This window comes from Protopterus annectens, chromosome 14.part0 (genome assembly GCF_019279795.1).
Source record: "Protopterus annectens isolate FY-2018-M chromosome 14.part0, PAN1.0, whole genome shotgun sequence".
In the NCBI taxonomy this organism is placed as follows: domain Eukaryota; kingdom Metazoa; phylum Chordata; order Ceratodontiformes; family Protopteridae; genus Protopterus; species Protopterus annectens.
Genome location: NC_056748.1, coordinates 923854186 through 923872620, shown reverse-complemented (window position 1 = coordinate 923872620; position 18435 = coordinate 923854186). Strand labels below are relative to the sequence as shown.

The following is an 18435-nucleotide window of genomic DNA, read 5'->3' as shown; positions in this document are numbered from 1 at the left end:
GGTATATTCAGGCCTACAGACTTGCATATTAAACCGACAACTTCTATTCTAAGGCCTACATCTTGATCTACTTCTAAAAAAACCGATGCCCAGGCCACATGTTCAGGCCCCTATGCCTAAAAAATGATCAAAATAGCTGAAGATCTTATCACTCTAATCAGGGGTAGTCAACCCCCTCCTTCTAAGAGGCCTAGGACTGAACTTGACTATGAATCTTCTGATCAGGACTCTAATTCTTCCAATGACCTGGATTTGTCCTTTCCTACTTATGAGGATTCTGATGCAGAGGATTCCCCCCCCCCCCCGAGGACATTTCTTTTGGGAAAACTTTAGATACTTTAAGGTAGCATTTCCACTGGGAAAGTCAAGAATTTTCTGAATCTAAAAATAGGCTTAGGGATTTCCTCCTCCTACCTCAGCATTGGCCTATGGCTATACCTCCTTATGTGTTTTCGGAATCCAGTATGGCCTCTGATTCCCTGCCTCCAGCTCCTAGTAAACCTGACTGATACTACAGAGTTCCTGAGTCCCACAAGGTCCTTTTCATAAATCCTGTTGCAGACCCAGAAGCCATTTCTCAGGGGCCCAAGGGCATTAAGGCTTCTACTGCTAAAAATCTTTCCCCTTCTGATAGAGACTCCAGGGCGCTAGATAGATGGGGTAAAAATGTTTATACTTCTACAACCTTGGCAATCAGGGCTTTAAACTGCCTATTTCATATGCTAAAATATAAACTGCATATTATTGGACTGCTTAAACAGAAAATTATGTTGATTTCTGACTGTGTGGAAAATAAAGATTTACAGGATTTATTGCATTCAGCTGAACAAGTTGGAAAACATACTTTGCAATGTGGCTTTGATTCTTTAGAGGCCTCTTGCAGGGCTGCTGTTACTGGGTCTGTGCTTAGAAGGCATGCTTGGCTTAAGGAGCAATCTCTGCCTGATCATGTTAAAGCAAAATTGTTGGCTGCTCCTTTAAATCAGGACCGCCTGTTTGGCAATAAGGCTGAAGAAGTTCTAAAAAAGATGGAAGATAAAGCTAAATATATGCAAACTGTGAAAGATTTCTTACAAGTGCAATCTTCAAGATTTAGTAGGAACTGGCCTACTAAGAATTGGTCCTTTCCAGCTCCTTCCAGATCCACTCAAGCCAAACCCAAACACACTAAAAGCACCAGGTTTCAGTCCCAAGGGACTCTCAGAACTAAGCAATGTGGGGCCTCCACTTCCAAATCTGGAAATAACAAGACATCCCCTCTATGGTAAACAGTCTCAATGACTTTCCTTTAAAATTACCAACCACTTACCTTTTAGCCACCCCTTTGGGGGGAAAGATTGCTCTTCATGCAAAAAACTGGGAACTCATAACCCAGGACAAATAGGTTTTAAACATAATGTCCCAGGGATACAGATTTCATTTCCACACATTGCCAACACCAAACGGGTGGCCAGACCTGCCACCAAATCAGTGGGCAGAGGCTCAGAAACAAGTACTTTCCCTCTTAAACATGGGGGCTATTCAACTGGTACCAGAAGAGGAAAAGGGACAAGGTTTCCATTCCAGGCTTTTCCTGGAACCCATAAAAAAACAAATCATGGCTTCCAATTCTGGACCTGTCTACTCTAAACACTTTTCTGGACATTCCAAAATTCAAGATGCTGAATCTTCACCAGTTACTTCCTATGCTAGGCAAGGATGCCTGGTTGGCAACTCTAGATTTTAAAAGAAGCTTACCTGCATATCACAATCAGAGAATCTTGCAGAAGATACCTATGCTTCAAAGCAGGCTACTTGCATTATAACTTCTCTGCACTGCCCTTTGGCTTGTCTACTGCACCCAGGGTATTCACAAAGTGCCTGGCTCCAGTAATTGCATTTTGTAGGCAAAGAAATATTCAAATATATCCATACCTGGACGATTGTCTAATTCAGGCAGAAAACCAGGCCATGCTTATAAATCTGGCATTTGTAAAAAGGGTTCTAACTTGTCTAGGGTACACCATAAATGAAAAGAAATCACAACTGGTACCCTCTCAACAGATTACATTCCTGGGTACAAGCTTGTGTACAACTGCCCAGATGGGGATGTCCTTCAAGAATGCAACTGCAGTCATAACATGTGGGTTGTCCTGCCTCAGGCAGCCCTCAGTCGGCCGGATTCCAAAGTCTGAGTCCGACGTCGGCTGATGTCGCATTTCTCTCTGACGTCAGAGCGGCTGGAGTATATAAGCATCAGCCGACGCCATTTTCACCAGTCTTTCTTGCTGCGCGGTGCCCGAAGCAGAAGCAGTTCGCAAGTGCCGGTCGGTCAGCTCCTGTATTCTACGATACCGAAGTCATCAAAAAAAGCTAAGTACCCCGTTGGGGACCTTTTCTTGCCTCAGCCGATGTCAGAAATTACTGAAAAAGTTAACAATTGTCTTTTTTGTGGTAAACAAATACCTCATAAGGATTTCCACTCTTACTGCCTCCCTTGCCAGGGACCAGACCACGACGTCTCGGCCTGTGTAGCCTGTGCTCGCTTCAATAAGCGCACTCTCAGCGGAGTTCGCTGAAGACTTTTTCAGCGATAAATTTGCTTATACCATGCCGTCGGATCTTCCGACATCGCAAACTCCCAAAAAGCGAAAAGACCGAGACCGATATCCTCAGCCCGCGTCTACTACAGACTCCACGCCAAAACCTAGCGCGAGTGCTCCGGTTCCCTCTGAGACGGTCTCTCCACCGCTCCGAACTGAAGACACCGCATTACCGACGACTCCGATTCCAGACATTACTCCGACGCCAGTTATAGATTTTCCTCCGGATACCGAAACCGAGGAAATGCCCGAGACCATTGCTGTAGACAAGGTCACTCCTGCACGTGGAGCTGCCAGGCCTCCTATGGCCATGTCTATTAAGGCCTACACTAGGGCTAAGGCAGCCAGCAAAACAAAGCATATTACTAATAGATCCTTACCTCAGCCGAGTCCAGAGACACAAATTATGTCCATGGCTGCTGATTTAATTTCCATGATTAGAGGTTCGCAGACCCATCCAGAGAGAGCATCCCAGCCTCCTCCTGATAAAAGGCCCCGGGTTGAACCCTCTGACCCTACTCCTTCAGATGAAGACTCTGAGGGCTCTGTCCACTCTGATAGCCAGGAAGAGCTCTTCCAGACCTATGAGGACTCAGATGCAGAAGATTCCATACCTTCAGCCTCCCCACCTGAGGATATTTCCTTTGGGGAAGTTCTGCACACTATGAGGGAACATTTCAAGTGGCAGGGCCAGGAATATTCTGATTCCAGGAAACGCCTTAGGACTTTCCTTAAGAAGCCTCAGCACAGGCCCTTAGCTATTCCTCCTGTACTTGATGTTTTGGATGATTTGTATTCTGATTCTAGTGCTACCCTGATACTCTCCTCCTGCACCAGCCAAGCCAGACAGGTATTACAGGGTCCCTGAAACTCATTCCCATTTATTCAGGGCCCATACTGTTGATTTGGAAACTATTTCACAGGGGCCTAAAGGAGTTTCAGCCTCCACCTCAAAAAATCCTTTGCCCTCCAACAGGGAAGCAAGGTCATTAGAGAGATGGGGTAAAAGGTTTACACTTCCACTACCTTATCTATGAGAGCTTTAAATTGCCTTTTTCATATGTTCCAATATCAGGATTATCTTTTAGAAGATTTACAAAAAACACTAGCTTCTCCTGATCCTTTAGACAGGAAGACTTTGCAGGAAGCTGTACATAACACTCAGCAAGTAAGCAATCACTTCCTGCAGTGTGGATATGATGCACTGGAAGCTTCATGTAGGGCAGCTATGACAGGGGCAGTGATGCGAAGACATGCTTGGTTAAAAGATCAACCTCTACCAGATCATGTAAAAGCAAAGCTTCTGGATGCACCTTTGGAAAAGAACAAGCTTTTTGGTGCAAATGCTAAGGATGTACTAAAGACCATCGAAGAAAAAGCAAAATCAGTTCAAACTGTAAAGGATTTCCTCCAGGTTCAACCCCCCAGATTCAGTAGGAATTGGCCTTCAAAAAACTGGTCCTTTCCTAATCCAGAAAAGTTTCAAAGGGGTAAGAACAGACGTGGCCAAGGAAGAGGCCAATACAGAGGCCCTTACAGGGGATGTCAATGGCAGCCAGGAAACCAAAGAGGTGACGCAGGGGTTTCTCCTGCCCAACAACCACAATCTCAATGACTTTCCTCTACTACCGCCTACCAGGGAACAACTGGAAGCTCCCTTGGGTGGGAAATTATCTCTGTTTGCAGAAAACTGGCACAGACTGACAAAGGACAAATGGATTTTGGACATTATAGACCGAGGGTACAGGTTTCATTTTCATACCTTACCAAGAAAACAAGGCATGCCAAATCTACCACAACATCAAAGGGCAGAGGCTATCAAGCAAATCTCTCTGCTAACTAAAATGAAAGCAATAGAAAGAGTTCCACAACAAGAACAAGAACAGGGATTTTACTCAAGACTGTTCCTTGTTCCAAGAAAAGAAACTCAATGGAGACCAATACTGGACTTGTCTGCGTTAAACACCTTTCTCATAGTACCAAAGTTCAAAATGCTGACTCTACAGCAACTCCTTCCCATGCTGGGCAAGGAGTCGTGGCTGATTACTCTGGACCTCAAGGAGGCATACCTGCATGTCCCTATCAGACACAGTTACAGAAGATACCTCAGATTTCTTGCAGGGCCAGAGCATTATCAATTCTCAGCATTGCCATTTGGCTTATCTACTGCACCCAGAGTGTTTACAAAATGCCTGGCTTCAGTAATTGCTCATTGCAGGCTCCAGGGTATACAAATTTACCCATACCTGGACGACTGCCTCATACAAGCGGACGACAAATTGATGTTGACAAAAAATCTGGAATGTGTCATACGATTACTTCAAGCTCTGGGATACACAGTCAACTTCCAAAAATCAAGACTGCAGCCATCCCAGCAAATAATCTTCTTAGGAGCCAAACTAGACACAGCCTCTCAAATGGCTTACCTGACAGAAGACAAGCAAGAGAAGTTAACTCAGTACTTCAAAGGTATAGCAAAACTCACCCAGATGACTGCAAGGAGAGTCCTACAGGCCCTGGGTTACATGGCATCCTGCATCCTACTGGTTCCATTAGCAAAACTACACATGAGAAAGCTTCAATGGTACCTAAAAGCATTTGGTCTCAGCACAGCAACAACTTGAGACAATCATACCACTCATCCCATGCTTACAAAAGGAATTCCTATGGTGGGCTTCGTGAGCCAGGAAAACACAGGTTTGTCATTCAAAAAACCACAGATAACACAGACCATGACTACAGACGCCTCAGACCTCGGATGGGGGGCGCACATGGAAGGCAGATGTATACAAGGACAATGGTCTCCAAAGGAAACACATCTGCATATAAATCAAAAGGAAATGCTGGCAGTAATGCATGCTATCGAGGCTTTTCAAAACCAACTCCAGCAAGGTCACTTAATGATACGGACAGACAACACCACTGTGATGTGGTACATAAACAAGCAGGGGGGCACTCACTCCTATCCCCTTTGCAGACTGACAATGCAGCTTTGGGAGAAATCACTGAGTCTAAACATCCAGTTGCAATCACAGTTTGTTCCAGGAAAAGACAATGTGTTGGCGGACAGCCTAAGCAGGAATTTCACAGATCCACACGAGTGGAGGTTGCATCCGAAGGCTTTCAGACAACTCACTTCGACATGGGGCAAGCCAGAAGTGGACCTATTTGCCTCTCACCTCAATCATCTACTACTAAAATTTTGCACAAGGACATACCATCCAAAGGCTTGGAAAATAGATGCTCTTTCATTCAACTGGAACTCCCTAGCAATCTATGCATTCCCACCTCTGCCACTGATGACCTCAGTATTACTAAAGATCAAAGCAGAGAAGCCCAAGGGAATCATAATAGCTCCGGATTGGCCAAGACAACACTGGTACCCACTACTACGGAGCATATGTCACACCAGGAGGTGGGCCCTCCCTCAGTGGCCTCTACTTTTGACTCAGCACAATTTCAAAACACTGCATCCAAACCTTCAAACTCTGCAGCTAACAGCCTGGGAGATCCCATAAATACATTCAACTTACCTCTCTCCAAGGAAGTTCAGCGGATACTAACAGAGGCTCAAAGACCATCCACCAGAAAGGTCTACTTAGCAAAGTGGAAAAGATTCAGCAATTGGAATACCAGCAAAGGGCATGATGCATCATTGCTGAACATCCCACTTATCTTGGAATATTTGGCAGATATGTTACAGAGTGGCCTCTCATATTCGTCAATAAAAATACATGCATCTGCTATTTCAGCCAGATACAACACTGATCCTCCTGTATTTTCTCACCCCTTACTAAGGCAATTCCTCAGGGAATCAAGAACATTAAGCCACCAAGAAAGGCCCCAGTGCCAGCCTGGGACCTCAATTTTGTCTTAGAAAAACTGACTCTACCTCCTTTTGAGCCAGCAGCTTCAGTTGACTTGCAATTTCTCTCATGGAAAACAGCCTTCCTGTTGGCAATTACCTCAGCAAGAAGGGTTTGAACTACAGGCCCTAATGGCAATACCACCCTTTATTATTTTCCACAGAGACAGGGTTTCATTAAGGACCAACCCTACCTTTATGCCAAAGGTGGTATCTAGGGTTTCTCTAAATCAAGCCATTCATCTGCCTGCCTTCTTCCCCAATCCTGAGAATAAGGGGAAAGGATTTTACATACCTTGGACATTCATAGACAACTTCGATACTACCTGGACAGAACCAAGGCCAGTAGGAAGTCTGAACAGCTTTTGTAGCTTACGCCCTGCAGTCCAAGGAAAAGCAATTTCAAAACAGACTATTTCTAAATGGATTGGACATTGCATCAGATTCTGTTATTCCTTTCATGGAAAGACTGTTCCAGCCTATGTCAGACCACATTCCACCAGAGCTACAGCCACCTCTACAGCATTTTTAAGAGGGGTGCCTACAAAGGACATTCTAGAAGCTGCTACATGGAGCTCCGTGCATACATTCTCAAAACACTACAATCTCCCCCTATACTCCAGATCCAGAGCAGGCTTTGCTTCGGCAGTCCTGCAGGGTTTGATTGCCACACCATCTCTTTCCTAGAGCATACCTCCTCCCCAGCTAAGCTATGGTATTCTACCCACATGTTATGACTGCAGTTGCATTCTTGAAGGACATAGTACAGTTTTGTACCTACCATAAATGTAGATGTCCGAGAGACATGCAACTGCAGTCGGTTTTCCATACCTCCATACCCCTCTATGCTTAGGGTCCACTCCTATCCCTCTCTCTCTTAGCTGGGGATATCTGTTATGGTGTATTTGTTTTATTGCTCATGTATTTGTTTGGAATCCTGTTTTTGTCTTCCAATTTGATTACAGACTTCCTTGGAGGGCACCTGGCATCTGGGGCAAGAAACACTGAAGAAAATGGCGTCGGCTGATGCTTATATACTCCAGCCGCTCTGACGTCGGAGAGAAATGCGACATCAGCCGATGTCGGACCCAGACTTTGGAATCCGGCCGACCGAGGGCTGCCTGAGGCAGGACAACCCACATGTTATGACTGCAGTTGCATGTCTCTCGGACATCTACATTTATGGTAGGTACAAAACTGTACTTTCCACATGCCAGAAAAGCAAAGTCATTTGGTAACTTACTTCAAACAAGTGGCCACAAAAAGCATGCTATCTGCAAGACAAATACTGCAAGCCTTGGGGTTCATGGCCTCCTGCATTCTTCTAATTCCATATGCAAGACTGCATATGAGGAAACTTCAATGGTACTTAAAATGTCTATGGAGTCAACATTGTCACAGCCTGGAAACAATGATTCCTATTATACCTTGCCTGCAACTAGAGTTCCTATGGTGGGCAGAGGCCTGCCACCAAAACAAGGGACTGCCATTTACTCCACCCCCTGCCACCCAAACCCTAACAACAGATGCATCAGACTATGCTTGGGGGGGGGCTCATCTGGCAGGGAAGTGAATTCAGGGCAAATGGAGCCCAAATCAAATGCACCTACGTATCAATCAGAAAGAGATGCTAGCTGTACAGAATGCTCTGACAGCCTTCAAGGACTACCTTCATCCAGGACAACTAATGATAAAGACAGACAACACCACAGTTATGTGGTACATAAACAAGCAGGGGGGTACACATTCCTACCCCCTTTGCAGACTAGCCATGGCATTGTGGAACACGGCCTTGACCTATCAGATACAACCCAAAGCTCAATTCCTGCCAGGAAAGCTAAATACTCCGGCAGACGAACTAAACAGAAATCTTATGGACCCACACGAATGGAAACTAGAACCACAAGTTTTCAACATGTTGACACGCAAATGTGGGAACCCAGACATAGATCTTTTTGCCTCACCCCAGAACTATCAGTTGGAGAAATTCTGCACAAGAATTCATCACAAAAAAAGCTTGGAAAGTGGATTTTCTATCATTCAGCTAGAAAAACCTATCAGTCTATGCTTTTCCCCCCTCTGCCTCTGCTCTCCGAAGTTCTACTAAAAGTCAAACAGGACAAACCAAAAATTATTCTGATTGCTCCAGACTGGCCTCGCCAACACTGGTACTCACTCCTGCGCAATGTATCATACCTTCCTCCGTCGTACCTGCCTCAGACACCTTACCTACTGTCTCAGCAGAACTACCAAATTCTGCACACTCGGCTCCAAACTTTGAATCTTGCAGCATGGCTAATCTACTCATTTCACCCTTGGCATCCCTCAGCAAACCAGTGATGGATGTCATTTTGGAGGCTAGAAGGCCTAGTACTAGAAAATCTTATGCTGACAAATGGAAAAGATTCTGTGCCTGGAACCAATCACAAGGAATAAGCACAGCAATGCCCAATATTCCTCAGAGTCTGCAATACTTAACTGAGATGCTTCACAAGGGCCTATCTTTTTCTTCCATAAAAGTCCATGCCTCTGCCATTTCAGCTCATTACAACACAGAACCTCCCCTCTTCTCTCATCCTCTGCTAAAGCAGTATCTCAGAGGGGCCAAAAATTTTAAGACCTCCCAGGAGAGCACCAACTCCTGCATGGGACCTCAATTTTGTTTTGGAGAAACTCACTGTCCCTCCTTTTGAGCCAACTGCTACTGCAGACCTAAAATTTCTCTCCTGGAAAACAGCTTTCCTCTTAGCAATCACTTCAGCTAGAAGGATTTCAGAATTACAGGCTGTTATGGCAGTGGAGCCTTTCATTATTTTTCATCCGGACAAGGTGGCTCTCAGGACCAATCCATCTTTCATGCCTAAGGTGGTATCCAGTGTGGGTCTTAATCACACCATTCATTTGCCAACTTTCTTCCCCAATCCACAGAACAAGGGTGAGCGGATTCTGCATTCATTGGATGTACACAGAGAACTAAGATTCTACTTAAACAGGACAAAATCTCTAAGAAAGTCTGAGCAACTACTGGTAGCATTTGCTGCAGGATCAGAGGGGAAGGCTATATCAAAGCAGACTATTTCTAAATGGATAAGCCACTGCATTTGCTTCTGCTATTTGCACCATGGTAAACCTGTGCCCAAGGGGATCAGATCCCATTCCACCAGGGCTGCCTCTACTTCAGCAGCTTTTCTCAGAGGGGTCCCAACCAAAGACATTCTAGAAGCTGCTACTTGGAGCTCTGTTCATACATTCACAAAGCATTATCATTTACCTCTCTTCTCTAAATCCAGGGCAGGCTTTGCCACTGCAGTCCTGCAGGGCCTTACAGCTGCTCCTAATGCTGTTTAGTTCCATCCTCCCATCCATAGCTTTGGGATTCTACCTAAATGTAATGACTGCAACAGTGAAACACAAAGAACTTAGCACAGTTGTGTACACTTACCATAAATGTAGATGTTCGAGTGTGTTCACTGTTGCAGTCCAGATTACCCACCCCCATGCCCCATTCTATACCTTTTCTTTCCTTCACTGTACTCAAAAGCCTTTGTGGTGTATTTGCTTTTAGTTTAAGGTAAATTTTATGTTTCTAAGGTGCATTTATATATTTACTGTTTATTTATATATATTTTGCTCCCCATTTGGGGGGGCACCTGACATCTGGGCCAAGAAAAACTGATTAAAATGGCATCAGCTGCATGTTTTATACCCCTGACACCCTGACATCTTGGAAGAGGAGACAGCAACCGATGCAGGACCCAAGACTTTGTTATTCAGGCTGACTGAGGGCAACCTGCCAGCAGATTACCCAAATGTAATGACTGCAACAGTGAATACACTCGAACATCTTCATTTATGGTAAGTGTACACAATTGTACTTTTTCATTCCTGAACCTAAAAATGAGGGAGAAGGGATACTCCATACCTTGAGCGTCCAAAGACATTTTAGGTACTGTCTTAACTGAACTAACTCTTCAGATAAATTATTCATTTCTTGGGAAGTTAAGAGGAGGCAACCTGTCTCAGAACAGACTATTTATAAATGGTTGCCCTAGGCAATCTTCTGTTGTACTCACCATAACAAGACTATTCCAGGCAGGGTCAAGGCCCACTCTACCAGGGTCTTGGCATTGTCTATGGCTTTTTGGAATGGGTTAGAGTCTAGAATTTTCTAGAAGCAGAAACTTTGTCCTCTATACAAATGTTTATAAGGCATTACAATCTTGATTCCTTCTTTAGCTGTAGACCAGGCTTTTCTAGGGGCATTCACCTCCCTCCTCCCAAACACAGGAAGCTGGGGTAATCTACCCATATAGCTAAGGCTACTGCAGCAATGGTAAATATGATAATCATAGTACAGTTGTGTAGTTAAACTTACCTTAACAATAGATTTTCGAATGATCACTGATGCAGTATCCACTCCGTCCCTCCACCTCCCCCCTTGTTTTATGGTGTGTTTATGCCAGTGTGTGGATATTTTTTTTTCTGGCATTGTACTTTCAGGGCTCAATCACACTTTCTCTGTTGGCATGAAAGCTGGGAAAGGCTTGGCACCCAAACCTGTCTTTTAGTCAAGTCACATGTAGCTGACTAACAGTTTGGGCATGTGGATGGTGCCCTAAAGTTTTGGAAGTTGGCTGGCTGTTATATACTTGGCAGGATAGAACCCATATAACAAAGGCTACTGCAGCAGTGATCATTTAAACATCTACTGTTATGGTAAGTTTACTTACACAACAGTACTTTTTTTTCTATCATTAGAAACAGTTTGTCTAGTCAGATATTTGTATTTCACCTTTTGTATATTAAATATTACTGCACACATTTTACATCTCTGTTAATATTATCTGGTCATTCTTTACTTAACAGTGAGTGTTGATGTTAACTTGAAAATGGTACCCTATTGTGTTTTGTACAGTGTTGTTTTCTTTTGATAAAACAATGGTGGGCATTGAAAAATTGTTCTTTTCTTACAGCCAGCAAACTGCCATCCTTGAAGACCTGTATACCGACATACCCCTGGAATTTGATTTCCTTTTTTCAGACTCTCATGCTGAGGTCATCTCCGGTAAACAGGAAGGTATGACTTAAATGCTATCCTTCATGTAGTGCTTGTGCCATTTTCCTTGATTAGTTTGTCATTCTAGAAAAATGAAACTGCCACAGATCTGCTTAGAAAATTAGACACATTCCTTTATAATCTTGTCTGCATAATGAACAAAAGAACCACAGACTTCAGCACAAGGACAGGTTGCATATGTGATTGCCAGTATAACTTAATGTGAACTTTCAAGGATATAAGCAAAACTGTCCTACTTACTGATTGCATATCCTACATCTACATCATGAGTTACAAAGTGAAAATCGTAACAGCAAAAAACAGTACAGTGCCGGTTATATATCTAGGGATATAATCCTGCAGTAGGAAAGTAATAATGTCCCTTCATCAGGCATTTGTAAGGCCACTTTTGGAGTACTTTGTGTACTTCTGGAAGCCTTATTGAGAAGGGAGTGGTAATAGTGCTGGGAAAGGCACAGAAAGGTCACTGGGATGTGGGAAACAGGATATTATTATTGAGGACAGACTGAGACAACACAGTCTTATTTTAATTCAAAAACAGAAAAGATGGTGATACATATTGGTGTATAAGGCAATATGGGGGGATATGCACAGGAAAGAAAGGATATAGAGGGTTGGAGTGGACAGGACTGGTAGATCATGAGAGCATAGTTTAATCTTGTCTTCCTAAAATACTTTTTCACAGAGATGGCAGGTGACAGGGAGAGTTGGATGTTCTTCGTGTTTCACTGCTGCAGTCATCACATTTGGGTTATCTCTGCCAGGGTAGCCCCCGGCTGGCCCGAATACCAGAGGTTTAGTATTTCTACGTCGGTTGCTGTCACTTCAGGACTGATGTCAGGTTGTCAGTAGTATAAAGTAAGGTAGCTGATGCCATTACATCAGTCTTTCTTGCCACAGAGCCCGAAGCAGAAGCAGTTTGCACGATTGCTGGTCAGCCGTTACCCGAGTTTCATCTTCCGAACTGAAGCTGAAGTCTTCTAAAGCCAAGTACCCCATTGGGGATACTTTTTTCTTGCTCTAACCGATGTCAGAAAAAGTTAACAGTTGTCTTGCCTGTGGAAAGCAAATACTACACCGAGACTTTCATTCTTACTGCATCACTTGCTTAGACCCAGACCACGACGTCCCCCACTGTTGCTTTTTTGCTTTGTTCAATGCCAGAACTATACGTCGTTGGGCCCTTATTGTAGCTAGATATTTTTGCTTACAGTCCTCGAATTCCGATATGGCTTCGGTAAGTCATCCGACAGCAGATCTTCTGAAAAAACATAAGGATAAAGGCAGAGACAGACCACACAGGTCCAAACCTATCGACTATGCTTCCGTTAAGCTAGTCATCAGTTCTCCAGTCATCAATGAAGCACTTTGTCAGCCCTTGATTCCCACTTCTGTGGATTCGCAGGCCGTTACCGAGACCCTTTTAGAGTCCGGTATGCTGCAAAACTCTTCGACTAAGGATCCTGTAGTTGTCTCTCCCTTGGATGGTTCCGGAGCCGCTGAGCAGGCACCAGCTTCCGAGGAAGTAGTTCGCACTACCGATTCTCGGTGCAAACCAACGACTTCTTTCGCATCTTCCATTCTGTCAAAAACGACCGAGTTTCTAAGGCCCAGGGTATGAACCATACCCAAGAAACCGACGACCCACTCTCAGGCACCTGCTTTCTTGCCTCAGTCTCAAATGCTTAAAATGGTGGAAGACCATATCAAGCTTATCAGGGGAAGCCAAGCTACCCCTTCCAAAAGAAAAAGAGATGTGTCCCCAGTAGTTTTGTCTGACAGGAGTCTGATGACTCTGATGCATCTCAATATGAAGACATGCAACCCCTTTCTGCTTATGAGGATTCTAATGCAGAGGACTCCTTTCCCTCAGCCTCTCCACCCAAGGACTTTTCCTTTGGGGAAACCCTTCATACCTTAAGGGAGCATTTTCAATGGGAATGTCAGGACTACCCTCAGTCTAAAAAGAGACTCAGGGAATTCTTAGATCTTCCACAGCACAGACCCCTGGCCATTCCCTCAGTCCTGGATGTTGTGGACAATGTTTTCCTGGAATCCAGTTTGACTCCTGACACCCTACCTCCTGCACCCAGAAAACCTGGCGGGTACTACAGAGTCCCTGACTCACACAAATTTATTTTCCAAAATCCTACTGCTGACTCTGAGGTAATTTCCCAAGGGCCTAAAGGTATTAAAGCAACCTCTGCTAAGAATCCCACCCACTCAGATAGGGATTCCCGAGCACTAGACATATGGGGTAAAAAAAGTATACACCTCTGCTACTCTTGTTGTCCGAGCACTAAATTGCCAGTTCCATATGCTAAAATTTCAGCAACATACCATGGAACTCCTCAAACAAAAAGTGTCTTCCTTTCCTGCTTATGCAGAATCTAAAGAGTTACAAGAGTTAATGCATTCTGCAAGTCAAGTAACTAAGCACTCCTTACACTGTGGTTTTGACACCCTAGAAGCTTCTTGCAGGGCAGCAGTCACCAGTTCTGTCCTTAGAAGGCATGCATGGCTTAAGGAACGGCCCTTGCCAGACCATGTTAAATCTAAATTGTTGGATGCACCCTTGCACAAAGACAACTTATTTGGCACTAAGACAGAGGAGGTCTTAAAACAGATGGAAGAAAAAGCTAAATCTATGCAGACAGTTAGGGATTTCTTATGGGTCCAGCCATCCAGGTTCAGTAGGCATTGCCCATCCAAGCACTAGTCCTTTCCTGCTCCCACCAGGTCAGTTCAGCCCAGACCCCATGGAAGCAGACCCCCCAGACAGCAACCACAGGGAATGCAGAGATCAAAACAGTGGAATTCCTCCACTTCAAAAACAGGGAGTTCTAAGCCACCCCCTCATGGTAAGAATTCACAATGACTCTCCTCCACCACCCCCCCCCTCTGCCCACCTTCACTTACCCCTAGGAGGAAAACTCTCCTTTCACGCAAGCACCTGGGCCACCATTACCAATGACCACTGGGTCCTCAACATAGTGTCCCAGGGATACAGATTTTCTTTCCACACTCTTCCAACCCCAAAAGGGTTCCCAGATCTACCTCCAAACCAGTGGGCAGAGGCGCAGAAGCAAGTCCTTCCCTGATCTCTATGTGGGCAGTAGAGCACGTTCCTGCAGAACAGAAAGACCAAGGTTTCTACTCCAGACTTTTTCTGATTCCTAGAAAAGAGGGCACCTGGTGCTCCATCCTCGATCTTTCCATTCTAAACACCTTCCTGGTGATACCAAAAATTCAAAATACTCACCCTCCAGCAACTGCTACCCATGCTCTCCAAGGATGCTTGGCTAGCCACCCTAGACCTAAAAGAGGCCTACCTCCACATTCCTATCAGGGAATCATGCAGGAAATACCTATGTTTCAGGGCAGGATCTCTGCACTTCCCTTTGGCTTATCTACTGCTCCCAGAGTTTTCACAAAATGTCTGGCTCTGGCCATTGTCTTTTGCAGACAAAGAAATATCCAAATTTATCCATATTTAGATGATTGCCTAATTCAGTCAGATAGTCAGGAAAAGTTGCTCAAGCACCTGACCTTTGTAAAGTCCCTACTGACCTCCCTAAGGTACCCTACCAATGAAAAGAAAATCAAACTAGTACCCACCCAAAGGATTATATTCCTGGGAGCAAGCCTGGACACAGCATCCCAGATGGCATTCCTTACACCAGAAAAGCAAACTTACCTGAGAGCCTACTTCACTCAACTAGCCACCAGACCCCAGTCATATGCAAGGAAAATCCTGCAAGCTCTGGGGTTCATGGCATCTTGCATTCTACTCATTCCATATGCCAGACTGCATATGAGGAAACTTCAATGGTACCTAAAAAGCCTTTGGTGTCAACACTCTCAAGACCTGGAAACTCTTATACCCATGATACCGTGGCTCAGGTAAGATTTTCCTTGGTGGGCAGCAGCATGCTCCCACAACAAGGGACTACCTTTCTCACCACCCCCCCCACGCCGCCCAGACCCTCACCACAGGTGCATCAGACCATGCCTGGGGTGCACACCTGGTCAGCAGGTGTATACAGGGCCACTGGAGCTCACAGCAAATCCATCTGCACATCAACCAAAAAGAGATGTTAGCTGTCCAGCACACATTGATAGCTTTTGGGTCCCTTCTCTCCCCAGGGGCTCTCCTGATCAAAATGGACAACACCACTGTGATGTGGTATATCAACAAGCAGGGAGGGACCCATTCCTACCCTCTATGTAGGCTGGCCATGACCCTTTGGCACACAGCCTGTGCCATGAAACTACACCTGTTAGCACAATTCCTGCCAGTTTCTGTAAACTCTATGGCAGATCACTTGAGCAGAAATCTTCTGGACCCACACAAGTGGCAACTAGACAAAAGAACCTTCACCCTAATAACTCAGAAATGGGGCACCCCAAAGGTCGACCTCTTTGCCTCCCACACCAACCATCAGCTCAGCAAGTTCTGCACCAGGGAGCATCACAACATGGCTTGGAAAGTGGATGCCCTGTCCTTCCCCTGGGTCAGTCTGTTGGTCTATGCCTTTCCTCCACTACCTCTCATTGCCAGGGTGCTGCTCAAAATAAGGGAGGAAAAAGCAAGGACAATTCTTATTGCTCCAAACTGGCCTCACCAGCACTGGTACCCACTGCTGCGCAGCCTGTCCCCAGTGCCACCATGGCATCTCACTCAGACCCCAACCTTCCTGACTCAGAGTGAAGGAGAACTCGTGCATCCCCAATTGCAAACCCTCAAATTAGCAGCTTGGCTTATTCCCCTAACCATTGATCAGTCTGCTAACCTCAGTAAACAGGTACTAGATGTTATATGTGAGGCCCAGATGCCCAAGCACTAGAAAGTCTTATACTGACAAATGGAAAAGGTTCTGCACCTGGATTCAGGCTAAGGGAGCCGATACGTCCCAGCACTCCCTCCCTCTCATCCTGGATTACCTGCTACTCAGTGGTCTCTCTTTTTCCTCTATTAAAATTCATGGCTCTGCTATCTCTGCTCATTTCCCCACTGAGCAGCCCCTTTTCTCACACCCTCTGATCAAACAATTCCTAAGAGGGGCTAGCAACTTGAGACCACCCAGAAGAGCACCTACTCCAGCTTGGGACCCTAACATTGTGTTGGAAAAGCTCACCCTGCCCCCCTTCGAACCAGCATCTTCAGCAGAGTTAAAATTTCTCTCCTGGAAGATAGCTTTTCTTCTGGCCATCACTTCAGCCAGAAGGGTCTCCAAGCTACAAGCACTCATGGCTGTGGAGCCCTTCATCATCTTCCATGCTGACAGGGTTTCCCTAAGGACTTACCCATCCTACATGCCCAAAGTGGTGTCCAGTGTGGCTCTCAACCAATCCATTCATTTGCCCACCTTTTTCCATAACCCACAGAACATGGGGGAAAGGATCCTGCACTCTCTAGATTTGCACAGACAGCTCAGATTCTATCTAGATAGGACTAAATCATTCAGAAAGTCTGATCAATTGCTGGTTAGCTTTGCTGCAGGGGCAGAGGGCAAAACCATCTCCAAACAAACAATTGCTAAATGGATAACACACTGCATCCATTTCTGTTACAACCAACATGGAAAGCCTCCCCCTAAGGGGGTCAGGCTCACTCCACCAGAACAACATACACCTCTGCAGCTTTTCTCAGAGGAGTCCCCACCCAGGGACATCCTGGAGGCTGCCACCTGGACATTTGTGCACACTTTAACCAAACATTGCCAGCTGCCTATCTTCTCCAAATCCAGGGCAGGCTTTGCCATTGCAGTCTTTCAGGGCATCCTAGCCAGCCCCTAGTCTCATTGACTGCCTTCACCCTTTTCCTCAGCTTTGGGAATCAGCCCAAATGTGAGGACTGCAACATTGAAACATGAAGAACATAGTACAGTTGTGTACACTTACCATAAATGTAGATGTTTGAGTGTATTCACTGTTGCAGTCCTGGTTCCCCTCCCTCCATCCCCCTCTTCTCTCTGTCTCCTAACAAGGGACATTTTGGTATTTGCTTTCTACTGGTGGGGTTCTTCCACCATATCCTTGCTCCCACTTGGGGGCTCCTGACAGTTCCGGCAAGAAAAACTGATGTAATGGCGTCGGCTGCCTTACTTTATACTACTGACGACCTGATGTCAGTACTGAAGTGACAGCAACCGACGTAGAAGTACTACGCCTCTGGTATTTGGGCTGGCCGAGGGCTACCCTGGCAGGGATAACACAAATGTGATGACTGCAACAGTGAATACACTCGAACATCTACATTTATGGTAAATGTACACAGCTGTACTTTACCAGAGTGGGGTGGTAGAAACTTGGATAGTGAGGCTTTCAAATGACTTTTGAATCCCTGATGAGCTTGGGGGAGGGGTAAGTTGCTTTATGCTAGCTGCAGTATTCATGCAGACTAGGCAGAATTTGTCTGTTTTCGCCTGGTTGTGTTGGGTAATGTTACGATTGGTGTAAGGGGACATAGATCTTTTCTTAGCTGTGGACATATGGAGAATGATGTTAGGTCTGACAGCACATAGGCTATAAGCTGTTAATAAGCTGCTTCCTGTGGTACACTGTTTGATTCTCTCAGTCTCCATGTGCCTTCTTCCTGACTTTGAGCAAGTCTTAACCAGACAGTGCCTGGGGAATATTGTTGAACTGCAAGGCCTAGTAACTACATATGAACCCTTCCCTGTTGTTGTCTCCATGGCGCAGAGAGTTAACACATGACTGTAACTCAGATGACCTGAGTAATTGGCAACCCAGGGCAGTAGAGGATGCTGGATGTTCTTCGTATTTCACTGTTGCAGTCATCACATTTGGGTTATCTGCTTGCAGTAGTCCTCAGTCGGCCTAATTAACAAAGTTGTGGGTCCTGCATCGGTTGCTTTCTCTTCTTCCATGACGTCAGGTCGTCAGGA

At 45.3% G+C, this 18435-nt stretch overlaps 1 protein-coding gene across 2 annotated transcripts in view; it reads left to right on the top strand.

The window, feature by feature from the left end:
- ENTPD7 (ectonucleoside triphosphate diphosphohydrolase 7) overlaps positions 1-18435 on the top strand; it is a 1330884-nt gene that overhangs the window by 465887 nt on the left and 846562 nt on the right. For both annotated transcript variants that reach the window (XM_044056723.1, XM_044056722.1), the window contains one exon: positions 11421-11524. In XM_044056723.1, the coding sequence (XP_043912658.1) occupies positions 11421-11524 (104 nt within the window). The remainder of the gene's footprint in view (positions 1-11420; positions 11525-18435) is intronic.